This window comes from Podarcis raffonei, chromosome 6, assembly GCF_027172205.1.
Source record: "Podarcis raffonei isolate rPodRaf1 chromosome 6, rPodRaf1.pri, whole genome shotgun sequence".
NCBI lineage: Eukaryota > Metazoa > Chordata > Lepidosauria > Squamata > Lacertidae > Podarcis > Podarcis raffonei.
The window spans coordinates 65,698,018-65,717,402 of record NC_070607.1 but is presented as its reverse complement, the minus strand read 5'-3'; the positions used below and the strand labels follow the sequence as shown (position 1 = coordinate 65,717,402).

The 19,385-nt window shown below is 39.9% G+C and overlaps 1 protein-coding gene across 8 annotated transcripts in view; it reads left to right on the top strand.

Moving 5' to 3' along the window:
• Positions 1-11,784, top strand: part of TRIM33 (tripartite motif containing 33) — a 58,960-nt gene extending 47,176 nt beyond the window's left edge. For 6 of the 8 annotated variants that reach the window (XM_053393555.1, XM_053393554.1, XM_053393550.1 and 3 more), the window contains 6 exons: positions 2,188-2,534; positions 3,330-3,453; positions 5,819-5,893; positions 6,245-6,397; positions 8,907-8,957; positions 9,040-11,784. In XM_053393555.1, the coding sequence (XP_053249530.1) occupies positions 2,188-2,534; positions 3,330-3,453; positions 5,819-5,893; positions 6,245-6,397; positions 8,907-8,957; positions 9,040-9,252 (963 nt within the window). In that variant the 3' untranslated portion in view covers positions 9,253-11,784. The remainder of the gene's footprint in view (positions 1-2,187; positions 2,535-3,329; positions 3,454-5,818; positions 5,894-6,244; positions 6,398-8,906; positions 8,958-9,039) is intronic. The other 2 variants (XM_053393557.1, XM_053393552.1) reach the window with 1 other exon arrangement.
• Positions 11,785-19,385: the final 7,601 nt, after the last annotated feature.

Below are 19,385 nucleotides of genomic sequence, written 5' to 3'. Positions count from 1 at the left end.
GTTGTATTACTTCCCAAGCCCTCCCCCTTAGGGCTTGCCCAATTTTCTCTCTCCCTACATTGCAGTAGTGGCCAGTGAGGTGATACAGGTGGGGTTCAGTTGCTCTCCTGGCTTTCCAACACCATGAGGGTCACTGCTTCCTTCCTCCTCCTCAGCTGTTACTGTGCAGTAGGTTACTATTAGATTTTTTATAATACGTTATAGAAAAAGTAGGCATGTAGTCATTCCAATCTCATTTTCCAACTCAGGAGTTATTTGGAGAGTTTCACATGGGACTAGTTTGAAACAGTTTTGCCACATCAGAGATGACCCTTCAAAATTAGTAATTTCTGGCACAGAGGAAGCGAGCAGTACAGTACCTAGTTTGCGTAGGAATTGTGTAGAGCCAGTATTGCTGGGTTCCCATCCCCTTGCACAATAGGCCTCCTATTTCAAAATATTTTTTTTTTAATTTTTATTGGTTTTTTAACATATAATATAAGACAATACAAACAACAAACACTAACAAACAAACATATAAACATGTATAATTTCATAAATTTTTTTCATATACCCAATTTCAACGACTTCCCCATGCCTCCCTTTTCTGCATCCTTATTTTAAATTTTTTCAGCAACCCCTGGTCTTAGTTACTTATTAATTCCTTTCTTTAACCCTTTTCTTTCCTCATATCCAATCCTTTATCGCTGCAAATCTGCTATGCTTTACCCATGACATTTTAACACTCAATGATTTTACAAGAATTTTTAAGATAAAGTTTAAATTTCTTCCAATCTTCCTCCACCGTCTCTTTCCCTTGGTCGCGGATTCTGCTCGTCATCTCTGCTAGTCCCATGTAGTCAATCACCTTCGTCTGCCACTCTTCCAGTGTGGGTAGTTCTTGTGTCTTCCAATACTTTGCTAGTAACACTCTTGCTGCTGTTGTAGCATACATAAAGAACGTCCTATCTTTCTTTGACACCAATTGGCCCACTATGCCCAGGAGAAAAGCCTCTGGTTTTTTATGAAAGGTACACTTAAGCACCTTCTTAATTTCATTATATATCGTTTCCCAGAAGGCCTTAATCCTTGGGCACGTCCACCAAAGGTGATAGAAAGTACCTTCAGTTTCATTACATTTCCAACATTTATTATTGGGCAGATGGTAAATTTTTGCAAGCTTGACTGGGGTCATGTACCACCTATAAATCATTTTCATAGTATTCTCTCTTAAGGCATTACATGCCGTAAATTTTATACCGGTGGTCCATAACTGTTCCCAGTCAGCAAACATAATGTCATGACCAATGTCCTGTGCCCATTTAATCATAGCTGATTTAACCGTTTCATCCTGTGTATTCCATTTCAGCAGCAAGTTGTACATTCTAGACAAATTCTTGGTATTGGGTTCTAACAATTCTGTTTCTAACTTTGACTTTTCCACCTGAAAGCCAATTTTCCTGTCCTGTTTAAATACTTCATTTATCTGATAATAATGAAGCCAATCTCTTACTTTAGACTTCAGTTTCTCATAGCTCTGTAATTTCACATTTCCTCCTTCTTGTTCTATAATTTCCCAATATTTTGGCCATTTAGATTCCATATTAAGTTTTTTGACTTCCTTTGCCTCCATTGGTGACAGCCACCTAGGGGTTTTATTTTCCAACAGATCCTATTTCAAAATATTTTAAGCTTGTTAAAATATTTATCAAATATAGTGCACTGAAAACTGTGTACAACTTGTCTGAGAATTGTCTGCACATGCATGTGCATGTTGACATTTCCCTTTTGTTGAAATTCTTTGTTTATAGTCTACCCCAATTTAATCTTTTTTTAAAAAAAAAGTTTTATCAATTTTTGAGAATACGACTGTAAAAAAACGTAACTGTGACTTAGTGAAGTACATAGGATGTTTATATCATGTTTTTCATCTTCAACATTAAGAAGTAAATAGGGAGCGATGGGAGGGTCAGCCCATATCATTTTTTATAAAGCTGAGCTGAATGGGGGAAAGAGCTGTGGAGACATGGAAGTACAGGTTAGAGAGACATGGAGGACAGATTAGATTGCCTACGTTATAATAAAGAAGGTAGGCAGGGGATGAAAAGGGGGGGGGGAGGGAGGAGCAGAAAAAGGAAGGTGGAAAAGGCAGCAGTCTCCTACCCAAGGCAATTTCTCATAGATTTTAATCTTTTGCCTTTATTTCAGCTTAGCAGTCCTGAGAGCAGCTTGACTCCACCACTTTCCACAAACTTGCATTTGGAGAGTGAATTGGAAGCACTGGGAAGTATAGAAAACCATGTTAAAACCGAACCAGCGGACTTGAGTGAAAGCTGCAAACAGTCCGGACACAGTCTTGTAAATGGCAAGTCCCCAGTGCGTAGCCTCATGCATCGATCAGCTAGATCTGGAGGAGAAGGCAACAACAAAGATGAAGATCCCAATGAAGACTGGTGTGCTGTGTGCCAAAATGGAGGAGACCTGTTATGCTGCGAAAAGTGCCCAAAAGTTTTCCACCTCACATGTCATGTACCCACTCTCCTTAGCTTCCCAAGGTATGAAAACATACAGGAACATTGAGTTAGTCACAATGAGATAGCAGCATCAGCTATCTTCTGTCAGCCAACAGCAGGGATGGGAAGCCTTTTTCAGCCCTAGGGCTGTATTCCTTCATGGACAACCATCCTATCGGGATGGCAAATTTGAGGAGGCTGCATTTGCCTCACTAGCAGCCATGTTTGCTATGCACCACATGTTTGTGGCATCTGGGCTGGGCCAAGCAGGCATGATTCTGGGTCTAGTAAGGAGGACAAGTATGAAGAGATCTGTTTCTAGGTTTCAACAGGAGGCAGTGGTGGGATCCACCTGGATTGGGCTTGGAACCTGCCAGTAAAAGAGCAAGTCACTGTCTTTCCCTACCTATCAGTTCCTACCAGTTGCAGGCGCTTTGTAGGGCAACTGATGGGCTGTGTAATTTCTGGGCATAGAGGAAGGATTGGCAGCGCTTTTGTCCTCTGCACATGGATCAAGGCGAGGTTAAATGTCAGTGTTAGACAAGAATAGGAACCTGTTCACTCTAGAGCCTTTGGGCTCCATGAAACTTTCCCATTGGCTTCAATCCCTGAACATGCCAGGTCTTTCCAGTGCCCCTTTCCTATTTCTTGAAGATTTATTGGTGGTGGAAGAATGTAATTCCTGCCTGGAAAATGTGCAAACAGGACAACCATATAGGACCTGTGCATAATATAATTTATTTTAGTTACAAAAAATTGATTTTCTACCTGTAGATTTTTCAGCACACTAGTACAAAAAAATGCCTGAATTTCTGAACTATATTTTCCCTATTTTAGTGGAGACTGGATATGTACATTTTGCCGTGATCTTAGCAAACCCGAAGTGGAATATGACTGTGACAACTTGCAACATAGTAAGAAGGGGAAAACTGCACAAGGTTTGAGTCCTGTGGACCAAAGGGTAGGTTACGGATAATACATTTATCTTGTTTTGGAACTGTTCTTAACTAAATGCTCTTGGCTTTTCTTTTGCTGTGGTCTCTTGACTTAGTTTAAACTTTCATTTACATGGGTAACTTTACTATATATCTATATTTTAATTAGTAAGTGGGTGCATGTTGCTATAGCAGGGCTAGAAATGAAATTATTATTGGAGATAGTCCAGTTTTTAAGTGGCAGTTGGTTTTAATATTTATGGCTATATTGGGGGGTCTACTCTAATTGTTTGAGCTTTCGCATCATAAACAAGAGATCAGAAATCATCTAGACTACTAGACTCCAAATAATCCAGATGACTAGAATGGATTGAAAATGTGACATTTTCACTTGGAGAAAAGGGTTTTTCCTAGAATTGACTTTTGTTTCCATGCTGATTGATTGATTGATTGATTGATTGATTGAACATACTGGCTTCCTTCAGGGCAAAGCTTTTCTATGATGGCTTACAAAAGATCATTACTTTCACATGCATAGGATAATTTAACTTTAGTGCTCTTCCAAATGATCTATAGTACAATCCTATTGCAATGCTTCTAGTCTGTGCCCCTCATAATCTTCCTTTTTTACCCTTTCACCTGTGATCCAAAGAGCTGTCCTTTTCGACCAGTATAGTTCCCACCTTGGCTTCAGCTCCCTGCTTAGATGGCCCCCTTGTCTCAGTCTGTGAAACATGTGCTCTAATGATGAAAAGATTTGGGAATTTTGAACACTTCCTTTTAGGTATGATTAGACTGTCTTTACTTTCTGTTTTCCAAAGCTGTTCACATCTCTATGATAGGCAATAATTCAGCATGTAATGGAACCATAGAATTGTAGAGTTGGAAGGGACCCCAATGGAGCTAGAAGCACAATGAAGCTGTTGCTTCTGTCTCTCTCTGTAGGTTTCAGTAATGGCAGCTGGTGGCTGCAGAGAGAGATGCTCACAGCTGGTGCTGTATCCTTTGGCTTTGGCAATTTGTAGCAGCTAGAATGCTTATGGTTTGATTTTCATTGATGCTATATTTCATTGATAGCTGTTTTCATGCTTTTTGTACCTTTTGGGGAGGTGTAGAAAGCAGGTGAGCGCGCAACCCTAGAGTCGGTTACGACTGGCCCGTACGGGCAGGGGTACCTTTACCTTTAGAAAGCAGGTATAGAAATTGTAAAATAAGTAAAATAATCACTCTATAAACGGTAAATAGTCTTGCCACCTGTGACAATGACTTTTTTTCTAAAGGTTTTTGACATCAGTGGTCTTGAACAACTGGTTTAGTTTTCTCCATAGAATTAACTGAAATGGGATTAGCAAAGTACATTCTGAGAAGAGGATGCAACAGAAGGTTGTGACACCTTCTCACAAGTGAAGGTGCAGTCTGTGAACCAGTTTCCCCTAAAAAAACAAAACCCAGAGGCAAAACTATCAAGGGGACTTTCTCTTAAGAAAGGCTGAAATAGTTGATTTTTTAAACTTAAAGTTGGTTGGATGCATGATGAAGGTTTCTAAAATTATGACTAGAGGGAGAGGAAAAAATAGAGAAATGATTCACTCAGACCCAGAATTTGATGTCATTGAATGTCATTGATAAATTTAATGCATTTAATAACATAAAACAATGTGTGGTAGGTTCAAGATGGGCAGAATATTTCAGGCAGTGCCTTATACGTTGCACTAGGTGTTGTGAATAGCATATGCAACTTTTAGAAAGAATTACATTTTTTGGATGATAGATCTGTTAGTGGCTCTTAACTAGGAAGAATGCTTCTACATTCAGAGGCAGTAAATAACCTGAGCACTAGCTTTGTGGAGGTGAAAAGGGTGGGTTGTCTACATGGTGCTTGGATTGTGTGCTTCCCTGAAGTATCAGGCTAGTCAGGAGCTCAAGAGCTTGTTCTAATGTAGTGGGCTCTTTTTGTTGCTTAGAATATATTCTTCATGCTGTATCAAAATGCTGTCAAAACTTTCCGCAGCTCCAAAGGTTTTGGCATGTAGTACTGCTGGTTCGGGAAATAAATCCAAAAACCCCTTTGGCACATGGAATTAGTAGCCTGGTTCTTTGAATCTTAACCACAGGCTACACTTGTTCCAGGTAGTCTTGTTGAAGTTAGTGAGGCTACTGCAGAGTAGGAGGTTTATTTGTTTCAGTTGTTGGGCTTAGAGAATCCTTTATGTACTTGAATATTCCCCTGTAACTTATACATTAACTGAAATGCTGCCTTTTGGAATTACTTCTTTTGGAAGATCTCTTGTAAAAAGTTCAATAGGTTTTATTGCAATCAAGTAATATATAAATTTTGTTACATAAGCAAATGAATGAATGAATGTTTACTGTTTTTTTTCTCTCTGCAAGAAATGTGAGCGCCTCCTGCTTTACTTGTATTGCCACGAGCTGAGCATTGAATTCCAAGAGCCAGTCCCAGCCTCGGTGAGTGACTTAATGCATTTTACCATGGAAATGATAGAATGTGAAATAACCAGCAATTGACAGACAAAATTGTCGTAATGAAACTTGGACTAAAATCAGTGTGATTATTATTTTGTTGGCCAGTCTTTTGAGTAGTTTTATCTGTTCACATAGTCGTTTGGATGAAGATAGTTGACTGAACTAGAGAGCTCATGATGGCCACTAATTTTTTTTTTTTATCAGAAGAAAGAGAGAATGAATCTATCACGTTCTCTCTCTCGGAATATTTCACTGTTGCATAAATGAAATACCACCACATTGGATATACACTTTACTTTGAATTTTGTGACTCCCTCTATCTTTTCTCAACAGATACCAAATTACTATAAAATAATAAAGAAACCAATGGATTTATCTACAGTGAAGAAGAAACTGCAGAAGAAACATTCCCAGCACTACCAGACACCTGAAGATTTTGTGGCAGATGTTCGGCTGATCTTCAAGAACTGTGAAAGGTTTAATGAAGTATGTTAACTTCCAACCTGCAGAATCATTCTGGTTAATATACGCGGGTCATTCTTCACCTTTTCCACGTAGATTTTAGTTACAACTGCTGTAGGAGTTCGAGACTTGTGGTTCATTTATGTAGGACTCCCACTGTATAGGTTGTATGTATACATGGTTGGGCACAGAACTGAGTCTTGAGCTCTTCCCCAGTTGTGCATAGAACCTTTACTGTGAATGGGTTCAAAGCATATAAATGCCTATTCATGTGATCTGTCAGCCTACCTTATAGTAGACAGATTACAGAGTGGTGCTTACTTGCATATTAATGTATGCATATAGGCTTTTCTTCACTGTTTTAAGTTTTGGATAGCCCACTCACGTACAGTCTACTCTGTGATCTGTAGACAATTCCTAGGTTTCTCATATTTTCAGATTTCATGCTAGTGAAATTGATATTTGGATGGCTCAAATCATGTCTGGAAGAGACTGATATCTGTGTATTGTCTAAATATATTGCAAGTTTTGATTGAAGATTGCTTGTGTTTTCTGTAGAGCAAACCTTCCTATGCTGGCACATTATTGCCTGAACTGAGCAGACCCAAATGATGAAACTATCCCAGACAAGTTCCTTGTGGGAATCACTTAACGGGATAACTGCAAAGCTTTAAAAGCAGTGGAAAACAAAACAAGCCATTACAACTAGAAGTAATCTTACTTATAAATTGAATCAATTATATCCACTTATATATTATATCCACATAAATTATTTGCTTCATTAAAACATAAACTCTTGTAAGTGAACTGTAAACAGTTTGGGGAAGTGGTGGTGCAGAGTAAATAAACCTTAAATAAAAGTGTGAAAGGTTTAGACATTCATGGTTAGCCATTGATCAACCAACATAGCTGGATGGAGCTTTCATGTTTAGGAACAGTATATTTTTGAATACTAAAGTCTGAGGATATGCAGCCGAGGAGTGCTGCTGCCTCCATGCCTTATTTACTTATACCTTAAAACATCTGACTAGCTATTCTTAGGACCAGATACGGACTAGATGGATCATTTGTCTGATCCTGCAGTGCTGTTCTAAACCTCTCTCAGATATTTTTACACACAAAACCAAATTAGCTTGGGAAGACCCTTCATCTTACAAGGTAATCTGCTGGGCTTCATTATTTGTTGAGCTGCCAGCTAATAACACGGCTTGAGTGCCCATTTTACTGTTGCATGTCAGTTCAAAAAATCCATTAATATAATATAAATAATACAAAACATCTATGATTGTGCATGTCTGGAATGTGGCATTTCATAGATGGTACTTTCTAAAGTACGGTACTCTCAGACTGAAGCATAAAGTTGTTACACACGCATCCTACAAAAATGTGACTTATAAACTATATAATGGGGTAATTCATAAAATAATATAAAAATAATAAAATAATGGATAGGGAAATACTTAATATGGACATGGGAGGTCATTTTGGCATAGGAAGACATTTAAAGATGCCAACCTGCTCGTGCAATAGAAATTCACTTGTGCAAGAAGACTTCTGTTTTCTCTTACGCCCAGCCTTCCAGAGCAGGATAGCAGAGGCTGTAAGTGGTGAGGAAAGGAAGGAGAAGCCCAGTTGTGTGAGCAGATATCTCTACTCATGCTAAGTTGGATGTCATCCATAGTTTCCACACTTAAAACTAAATTTAGAAACTTCTGCAATGTGTGACCATACACTGTTTGTGGACATACAGGGAATGAGACAGATCTTGATGGTGTTCTACAGTTTATAATTTCACTTGTTTCATGGTGCATTCAAGTAGCCTGTGCTTTCTATTTCAAGACATAAGAACAATAAAAGTGTAAAGCCAAAAAGGGCATGAGTCACTACACATGGTAGACTTCTTGAAACCAGTTGGGAATTGACCTTTTTAACTGAGCTAAACAAGTGAGGTAGAAGAGCTGTGTGTCTCAGAGCATACTGATGTTAAGGAATAGTTGAATCATTTGCTATGGAAGGAAAATGCTTCAGCTCTTAGGGGTGAATAGTTACAGCTACAGTAGGAAACTACAGCAATGAAGGATGTCTGCCTCTTTTATTGCGGCAGTATGATCTCAAATGTTCAGGACTACTTTCTATGTGTGGTTACATTTTGTTTATCAAAGTGGACAAACACCCAACAGAAAAATATTGCATCACTTAGGCCATTTTTTAGGAGAAATTTTCAGGCACTTGGATGAAAGAGATGACTGCCGAACTTCCACATCACAGCTCTCACATCAGTTTGCTGAATAAATTTTCTGTGAGTCAAACAATACTGGTCTTCTGTGCTTGGTATCAGTTTCTGCAGTAACATAACTTGCTTAGGATTCGTGTACTGCAAATGCAGTAACACCTTGTGAAGAGAGTCACCTCTACATCACTGAATTTTAAAAATAAATTGGTATGGTTGACTTTAGTCATCCAATCCTGTGCGGTCTCATGACTATAGAAGGGATTATAATTTCCTTTTTTTTGACTCTGGTATCCTTTTTAGATGATGAAAGTTGTTCAAGTTTATGCAGAAACACAAGAAATTAATTTTAAGGTAAGCGTTTCAGACCATGCTCACTTGCTGAAGGGATGTGCATTACCAATGGGTGATGTGTTACTATCTTTTTACTTTTCAGGGTGATTCAGAAGTAGCACAGGCAGGGAAGGCAGTTGCGTTATACTTTGAAGATAAACTTACAGAGATCTACCCAGACAGGACCTTCCAGCCTTTACCTGAATTTGAGCAAGAAGAGGACGATGCTGAAATAACAGATGACTCCGATGAAGATTTTATACAGCCGCGTAGAAAGCGTCTAAAATCGGATGAGAGACCGGTGCATATAAAGTAACCTGATTAAAACGGACATAAACTATTGTAAAAAGAGAAACATATTTAAGTGTTCCTGGAATATTATCTTGCCTTCAGTGGCCATCTTATTGAAGCTGATAGTGTTCAGACAGTATTAGAATACAAAAAGCATTTGTACAGAAACATACTTGTCAAAAAGGGGGGGGGGGAGTTTTCAACTTCTGTTCCGGTTTTTTTGTTTTTAGTGTTTGAATTTTCATTTTTCACTTGAGAATACTCCCTCATTTCTCAGATTTGTGTGTGGGATGAATGTTGATAAAGAAACAAGTTTTATATCACAACATTTGTATGAACAGTGAACTCTTGTCACTACTTAGTAACCATTTTTGAAAGACTGGACCAAGGCAGTCATGTTTGCTTCCATGCTAGGCAGCAGTTTAAACTGCAAGAAACCTTCCTCAAGATCCTTTTCATGCAACCGTAGGTGTGAATTGGATTGTTTTTATTCATCGTCTCATCTAAGTGGTATTGCAAGTATCATATTCTGCGTTGGGTCAAATAGCTGGGTTCTGCTTCCTTTTACTGACTGTGTATAGAAGTATCGTGACTTGATCATTAAAACATTTTGAATTGGAGAATGCAGGAGTGCAAGTTCTTCATATGTGCTTCATTAAGTATGGTTGCAGTTAATGCTTTTTGTGGTCTTGAGTGGAAGTCCTATGCACAGAATACTTAAGTGAGTATCCTCTTGGAATTTATTAATCCTATTTTTCTTCCATTGAAAGGCAGGATGTTGGCTGCAATACTGGTTATATAGATCCTAATAATATCAGAATTAGACCATGAAGTTAATAGTTGGTGACTGTCCAGTCTTCCCTAATATCAGTTTCTGATAGACCACTATCAGCAAACAGTAACTTTGTCAACTACCAAATGTGTAAAATTTTCTGTATTCACTCTGTCTTATTTGTAAATAGTGGTATTGTAAATCCTTTCAGACAGCAACATTTGCTAGTCTGTTTTTAAGCTAATATGTATTCTTACTAATGTTCCTAATCAAGAACAGATTTGTAATATGTTGTTTATTTCTAAAACTGAGTTCATAGTTTGATGTTCTTTTATTATTCCGTTAGAGCTACTCAGAGTTTTCTTCAGAAGCAGCTTAAATGACAAGAAAAGAGTCTATTGAGACAGAGTTAGTTGTTCACCCTTAAAACAGAAAATTTGCATGGACCAGTGTATCAGGCAAGTGATTTCTGGGTAGGTGATGAAAATGGGCCAGCCCCAATTGTGGTAATCTGCATGTAAGGAAGCGCTTCAGTTCTGCCTCAGTGGAAACACCGAGAGCAGAAATATTGCTGTGTTATTGTAATCTTTTGTCAAACAGGTAAAATTCCCTATCTGGTCTGTATTGAACAGCGCTAGAGGGTACAATTTCAAGCCCTTGTACAGAGCCGAAATTAGGTGATCTTGCGCCCCTGGCAGAACCGTCCAGATTGCACTCCCTAGCCATGAACAAATTAGCTCTTCTTTCTGCCTCTCCTCCAACCCCAACCCTGCACCCATTCTTTTTTGTAATTAATTCTGATTGAAGGAGGACACCAAGATGAGGAAGGCCGACCTAGATGACGGTATATAGCCATCTCCCTACTTACGCACAGGTTATGTTCCGGGCCCCTGCCTGCATAAGTGAAATCACATAAAGTGGGGAGCACTTCACTTTAATAGGTAGAAGGGCATGGGAGCCAACTCCTTGGGGCCAAGGTTCCTTGATCCTCCCTTAAAATATTTGAGGAGGTTCCCCTGCCCCCCAGTTAATGAGCATTGTCATTAAGTTAGTGTGCGTGTGCTCCGTCTTGTCTATTTTACAGGGCGGTGCTTACCTGCTCCCCCATATATTTTATTCAAGTTGGCACCCTTGAGGGAGGGTGTGCGAAAGGAGAGAGAGAGAGAGAGAGAGAAGTGATTCTGGAGTAGGCAGGCTTTGAAGCTGGCGGCTCTCCCCCGCGCCCGGAGAGGCAGGGGCGCAGGCAGTGAGGTGGGCCAGGCAGTGTCAGGGGCTGAGGCTGGTGGACCTTCCCAGCCATGACCCTGAGTGAGGTCTGGGAGAGGCAGAGCCGGCGCCTCATGGCCAAACGGGATGGGGCATTTGGGGCATGCGCAGGCTCCCCCACCAGACTGCCCAGCTGCCAGGAGGGGCAAGGGGGCAGCCGAGAGCAGCCGCTGCCCAGCACACCCTCTTCCCCGCCGCGTCTGAGCTTTGGGCAGGGAGCGCTGGCTGGACAGGGTGCCTGGCGGAGGGTCTCAGCAGCCACTTTTACACCCCCCTCGCCTGCGCCCCTGGTGGGGGCCCACCTCACCATCCCCTAGCTATGGCCCTGCCCCTGTGCAGCATATTTTTGCGACAGTTTCAAAAATGCAGACCATACAATGGTGACCAAATTTTTGTAACACTGAGTAAATTCATCATGGGAAATGGTTCACAGCATATAAAGGAATTGATGAATAGATTCTATTGCACAATGTGTTGTCTCATTGATGCAGAGAATTTTAATAAAAATGTGTGTTTTCATTTTCTGTGTGCAGACAGGATGTAACTGGATCTGTAACTGGGGAAAGTAGTTAAAAGATACTTTATGGCTTTGATTCACTTTTTTTGATCATCATTAACACCAAGACAATTTAGAATTAGATAGGCAAAAACCTTTGGAAAACACCTTGTAAATCCAAAAGTTCTGTTGGATGCTCCTACTTTAAATGCATAGAATTGATGAATAGAATCTATTCATCAATTCCTTTATATGCTGTGAACCATTTAAAGTAGGAGCATCCAACAGAACTTTTGGATTTACAAGGTGTTTTCCAAAGGTTTTTGCCTAACTAATTCTAAATTGTCTGTATCTGAATATAATTATCATTGCCCTCTTTAATAACTTGGTCAAACATTCCTTTTCCTTATGGAAGGTCAGCTGTAACAGTAGAAGCGAGTCCTAGGATGATGTCTTTTCCATTCATCGAGGGTAACATTGAAACTGGGCTGTCATGTTTTTCAGTACATTGGGTCACCTACCACAGACACACACAGCACAAAAAATTAAAAGAAAATCTTGGAACAGAGTCATGGAGCAAGGAAGTTCTTATGTGGAAAAAACCGGCACAGATGGGCTTGAATGTTACCATCTATGCTCAGTTGAAGTGATAATATGTAAAAAGTGAGAGCTTGTTCCATCTGTTAATGTGTTGACTTTCTCACAAGCTCCCACAAGTTTAGTAGATGCGCTTTTAACTGACATTTTGGTAAAACCGCTGCGTGTCAGTAAGGCAGTATAGAGCAAAGTACTTAATAACATACACTGTATTTTCTAGCGCCCCAATTTGCAATGGAATATGCACCATGAATCTTAAAATTTATGTATTTTGTAGTTTCCATGGCATCTATATTTTTCCTGTACTTTGAACAACATTTTGACAACCTGGCTTTCCATATTACCTGAAAGCTGCAATTTTGTCAGCATACTTTCTTTTCAGAACTCTTAGGCTAATCACCCATATTTCCATGCTACATGTAAAAGTAGAAGACCCGTTGTTTTGAGGAATGTAACTAAACTATATACAGGAACCTGCTTTGCTGGTGCTGGTGGCATTTGGCAATCGTTTGACTTTTTTGCAGTCTTGCAACTTTGCAAAGTTCAGTGCAGATAGAGAATGGTAGTGTTCTGCAGTTGTAATGATTTATTATTTACAAAAGAATGAATAAATAGCTTTTTTCATACACGTTGGTTTTTGGGTTGCTCTTTCCCTTTGATTATCTGCTTGGAATGTAGTAGATCAGAAAGTTCTACACAAATTTTACAAATCACTAGGATGTATTCCTGAAGGATGCAGGAAGTAGACAAATACGTTTTGTGCCCCATTTTTAGATTGTGTACTTTTCTTAGTGTTCGCAAGATTTGTTCAGCCAGAGTAAATTTCCTGCCACCTTGTATGTTTAATGTGCATTCAAGATCAACCTGCATTTGGCAGTCCATGGATATTTGTGCAATAACTGAGCTATACTGGGATTGAGAACACACTTTTGTATCTGGTTTGAAATGAATAGTGGAGCTTCCCTTGCATGCGATATGGATTTACCTGTGCTGCATAATTACAACATAACTTAACTGTGTTATGGTTCCAAATGGTCCCAAGATACTCTTGTCACTTAATTTGACTCCTGCGCTCTGATTTTAAATGTTCCTGTAAAATAATAATAATAATTCAAATCTCTCCTGTTGGTTGTATATGTTCTGAAAGTTTAAGTTAATCCAAAGAAGAAAAAAGGCAGTTTGCTTTGAAACAGGAAGGACGACAAGTATGCAGCGTGCTGACTGTGGACTTCTCAATTACCTCAGCAGGTCCCCTGCCATGTAATTACTAGTAATTAGTGTTAGTTTAACCAGCTAAGTATGTTCAGGTCTTACTTAACTGTGCCCTGGAATTAAGTGTCCTACCATATACTATTAAGGCTGAATTACTATCCAAAAAAGGGTGTTTCCCCGCGCTAGCTTTTAAAAGTAGAAATGCTGTTAAATGTAGATAGCCTTTTTTTTCATGTGAAAAGATTCCCATTAATACTACTTGATGTGGCATTGACTGTCGGCATACTGAGCACTGGATAGATAAGTGGAATGTTTTATAAACATTTCTGCAAGCCACTGCAACCAACCAATATTTTTTAACAAATCACCCCAATTTGCCGTTCTGTTGTATAACTTAGTTTCCTTCGCCAGTCCTATTGAAGTGTAGGTAATGGCAACAGTATGTTGAAGTTGAGTATGTAATGTACTGGTTGTAGGCTTTTTCTTTTTTCCCTTTTCCCCTCCTTTTCCTAGGAAAAAGCAATAAGACTGCTTTGTCTGTTGCCTCTTTAGCATGGCAGGAATCCTTTTCCTTTGGGTAGTGGTTTTATAGGAGAGTTTGTATGTGTATCACCCAAGTCTAGCTTTTAAAAAAATAATAAAGTGTGCAGTTAATAGTGTGGCATTTTATTTTAAAAATTGGGGAAAAGTTAACATATTTTTTTAAAAAGTAGGTGTTTGAGTAAATAACGGAGGTACTTTTTTAAAAACTTTATATGCCACAATTTAAATAGACATATTTCAGACTAATGCATAAGACTTGTGATGTCAGATATGGCCATCACTTTTCCTTTCCAAAGTTGCACGTGCAGTAACTCCATCCATTGTAGCTTTTGTGGTTTTTGCCTATTTGTCCCTCTCTCTTCTTTTAAAACGTGTCTGAATCAAAATAGCTTTGATAAATCGCTGTTTTGGTTCTTAACTTAGTAACTGATTTACAATTTTAAAATGCAGTTTGCCCCTTTCTATTTGAGTACCTTTAAAGCTGAGGAGCTGCTGCTTTCTTTTGACATGATTTGTGACTTTGTACAAAGAAATGCAAACATAGACCTCTCATTCCCCTTCGTGTGAACATAAATTTCAAAATGGAAGGTGATGCATGTTTGTAAAAGGCCTGCAGATGTGGGCATTTCTTCAGTTCAAAATACCATTAAAGATGTATATAACAGGTCTATAAAGATTTGTGCAATTGAAAGCCTATTTTAATTTTATATGTAAACCTACAAATCAAAGGGTTCCATTCCCAATATTATTTCTGGTAATTAAAACTGGTACTTTTTGCACATAGTTAACTTTACTGATTCTTCAAAAAAGTGCTGTTTCTGTGGTAATGTATTCTCTGAATAATATTTAATTTTTTAAAAACAAGTTAACGTTTCTAATTGTTCAGTTCCTGTGTTTTTTGGCTGGTGTGTAATAAAGGCATTTTTCCCCTTTACATTATTATTTAATACATTTAGCAGCCTGTAAATATTTCTTGTTAAATGCTCTGGAATGTGGTGTAGCAGTTGTACTTAGAACAGTTTTAAAAAGAATTGTTTTGAAAACCACTTTGTTTTGGTTATTTCTATTAAATTAGAAAAGGAAGAATCTTTCAAATGGAGTATTCTTTTGTAAACTGAAAAGCCTTCCTGAAAATATGGACTATTGTTTTAGAGGGTCAGTTGCAATGTAATTATTGGTATGGAACAGTAAACAAAAATGGGAGTATCTTCAGCATTCCTTCAGAAGTAATGTTTTCAGTTAAACTATATACAGAAGACATCTGAGCCTTTTCAGTATCGATGGACGTAAAATGAAGTATCTTGAAAGTGCTGTATAAGAGTAAAATCTTTAAAGTAGACAATTCCCCTTTGTGCTTTGATTGCAATGGGACTCAAGAGAGCTCTTCTGTTATGAACACATGTTGTGTTCCACTGCACAAGTGCCCTCCGCCTACACTTCACTCACTGTTTTGCAACTGAGTATAAATATGTGGGCCTTGTGTTACAACACAGACTAAAAGCGTGTCATGCACAATTCAGATTATGTACAGTCATTGGCAAAGTCTTGAGAGTATAAGAATGGAAAGCAGTTAGAGAAACTAATAAATGTTGTCTCATAATGAAATGCCAAGAACTTGATATGAAAGGTAGTCTGGTTTCTTCCCATAATGCCTCACGGCATCAATAGTACTATTTCCTGCTGTGGAGGAGGGGATCTTCAGATGGCTTGTCTCTCTTGCTCCAGAAGGCACCATCATGCAATTTGGTGACATCCTAAATTGAAGTTCACCCTTAATTTCTTCCTGCCTAGTTCCCAGAGCAGATCTTGGGTGTCCTTCTCTCATTCAGAGCCACCTTGGGCATTGGCCCTCTGTATTTCCTTCCTCTACCCTCTGGGGCAATGCAGGGAGAGATGAATGTCACTGTTGCTTTTGCTTCTGTTGTGAAGGTAGAATGAGCAGTCAGCTACCTCAGCAATGCCTGATTTACAGGAATTGAAGTCAGCGCTCTATTTTTGCCACTTGTGAAAGAGTGAGCAGTCCCATTCTGCCAATTGAGTCTTCCATGGAGGCAAGGGGAGCCCAGACTGCCTCAGGGTTCGGGGTTTCTGCTTGGTGCAGGCAGACCTGTTGAAAGTGGTAGATGAGCTGCCGAGGGTCAGTAAGGCCCATCAGGTTCCAGACCACCCAGAGGGGTCTGCTGGGAATCCAGGATGCAGGGAGCAAAGTGCACCCACAGCAGTATGACTTCCTTCCCAGAGCCTACTAAATATGAAGGGTCCTCTCATCCCTAATATGAGCCACCTTTCTGCAATGCCAGTACTTCAACATGGTTGAGAAACTCAGCTCTGTCTGGTTGCTAAGAGGGGCTTAGCTCCCTGGATTGATCTAGCAAGGGAGAAGTCCTTGGAAGTTAACTCTGTCAGATCATCCTCCCTACACCCCGAAACAGATGAGATGTGAGGAACTAAATGAGTCCGAGGGCTACTACTGTGGAGAAGTTACACGCCCTCTTCAGCAACTGATAAGGGCAGTGAGCTCTTAGGGTAGAGACAAATGAGTTTGAAAACTTTATAAAAAATTAAACTTTAGCTCCGTGGAACTAATTGAATTAGAATTATCTGATGAATCCATGAGGAGTTAGAATGGTTTCCTTCTAGATGGTAGCCATATAGCCATATGAGCTTGTTCTTTCTCAAGTCTCATGAGCCTTAGCCATAACCATCAAAACATTATGATTGCCTCTGTTTTTTAAATCAAGGTTTCATTCAGTTCACTGACCTAATAAACACCTGGAACCTGCATTCCAGTTCTCTATAATTTCTATGTTGGCTAAGGCTTTTCCATGACGGTAGATAAAAACTTCAATGCTGTTTTCTTTTTCCTGCCTGAATCTTTAGTTCAATAATAAGGAAAGGGTATACAGTAGTATCTTGGTTCTCAAACGGCTTAGTTGACGAACAAATTGGCTCCCGAACGCTGAAAACCCGGAAGTAAGTGTTCCGGTTTTTGAATGTTTTTCGGAAGCTCAACGTCTGACGTTGCTTCTGCTTGAGTGCAGGAAGCTCCTGCAGCCAATTGGAAGCCGTGCCTTGGTTTTCGAATGGTTTTGGGAGTTGAACGGACTTCCGGAACGGATTAAGTTCGAGAACCAAGGTTCCATTGTAGTTAAAATAAAAGGTAAATTTGCTTCTTTCTTTGACAGGAAATCCTTTGGGAAGCCTTGGAATATGTATTTAATAGAATCAAGGACAAGAAGATGCTGCTTTATTCCTTACTCTGTTCCCCCCATGCCTTCTATTAGTCCCCTCCTGACCCTGAAAAAGAAAAAGAAAGAAGCTTAAATGTGGGGATTACTGCACAAATTCTGTTGAGACCGCGATACCTTGCTGTGGCATGGAAGTTTCAGCTAGCAGTAGACGCTTCTGCCACAGTTAACTGGCTGATTTCAAAGCTTTCAGGAAAGTTGTCTAACCCCACCGATTACCATTAGGTACATGCTTTATCCTTGGATCTCGGGATACTGAGCAGGTTGTGGATCCGAAACTTAGCCGGAAAACATTATTGGGTATTGACTTCATTTTCTTTGCCTTAAAGTAAGCAAACGCATGGAAAACCTCAAGACAATAGTGAAGACACTCTGGCACGGCAAATTCCTAGATTCTATGGATTTCATGGAAGTGTATGGTCGTTGTTTCCTGACTCCAGGAGCTTCACAGAGAACTCAGATGGGCTTCTAAAGGCAATAACCATTAACACAAGCTTTTCATTTCTAGTGTTCATTTGTCCTGAGAGTTTCTGCCAAAGTGGGTTGCTTATCTTGTTGATTCACCTGCATTTGCGGGTGATTTGCAATCACCATTGCAACAGTTTTGCTTTCAACACTGGCTCAAAAGTATCCAGGGGTCCCTGTAATGTAGTATCCGTGGGTTTTTAAGTAGTAAAATAATTGTCAGGTTCACGCTGATTGTGGGAGACTAGATCTTGTACAGTTGGTACAATCACAATCATCATGTACAGCTAAGGGAGTGGTTTGACTTCACCTCCAGAGGCACACTCCATTGTCTCTTGAGACATACACCTGCCAGGAACAACAGGGACCATGGGACTGTTTTTACTCCCCTCCCACTATGCTTTTGTTCTTATTTCTACTCTAGTCTATTTTGATGGGTGCCTTGCTGTTCTTGAGTAGTATTCTGTTAGCTATGGCACTTGTGAACTGAGTGTTGGCTACTGTCTTAACTCAGGGTGCCACCCCATCCATCCCTTTGCATAATCTTCCCTAGTGGAGTGAGTGGCAGGGACAACCCATCCAAGGCTTCATCCCTTGCAGAAAATGACTTCCTGTGGTAAGTCAAGCATTCACTTTGTGTGTGCGTGCTTTGACTATTAAGCTAGTTTATTCAAAATAAATGGATGCACATTTTATCTGCTGTAAAAGCAACACAACACTGGCCATTGAATACAGTTTGCGGTTGCCTGTTACCCATACAGAGTTATACAAACTCGCCTCTTGCAGCTGACCGCCATGCTGAACTGCTTGCTGCTGAAGGTGGCTCTGGGCCAGCTGGGCAGTGCCGTGAGTTGCTCAAGCAGCAAGCACAAGGCATTCTTCTCTTTGCAATTGAAGGACAAGGCTTAGTCTTGCCAGTCCATCTGCTCCTGCTGTTTCCAACCCATCTGCTCCATCACATAATGCCCTGTTCAGCCTGGCTACCTTTGTGGCCAGGCTTGTGAGCTTTCACCATTCTGTTGTGTTGTCTCAATTTGGTCCCCTGGGAAAGGCCAGGCACCTCTTGTCCTGCTGCTTTACTAGGTACTTTTGGTAGGGAAAATTGTGAATTTTCAGCTTTTGAGTTTACATGTACAGATCTTTTCCCTCCTTTTATTACACATACATGTACAGATCTCTCCCTTCCTTTTGGCTGCTAGTGTAGTGTAAAATATTACAGGCAATGACAGAACTGGACACACCAGTATGCAAGAGACTTCTCCAGGCAGGTGCTAGCATTATCAGGGCTGTGTATATTCTCTGCCTCTTGCCATGGCGGAAAGAGGGCCTGGATGAACTTTTCTGACTTTCACCTTTACCCATTCCCATCCAGGTGTAGATACGATGGATGATAAATCTCCATGTAGAGAGGCCGTAATGCCTCCTAATAATGCCAGTTGATTGGGGATGAGCTGGTCCTATTATGTCCTGTTAGGCTAACCAAAGAGGTCTGGTTGCCCACGGCACACTGGTTGCAGCAATAGACTGGAATAGTCATTCCACGAATACCTGACTAAACA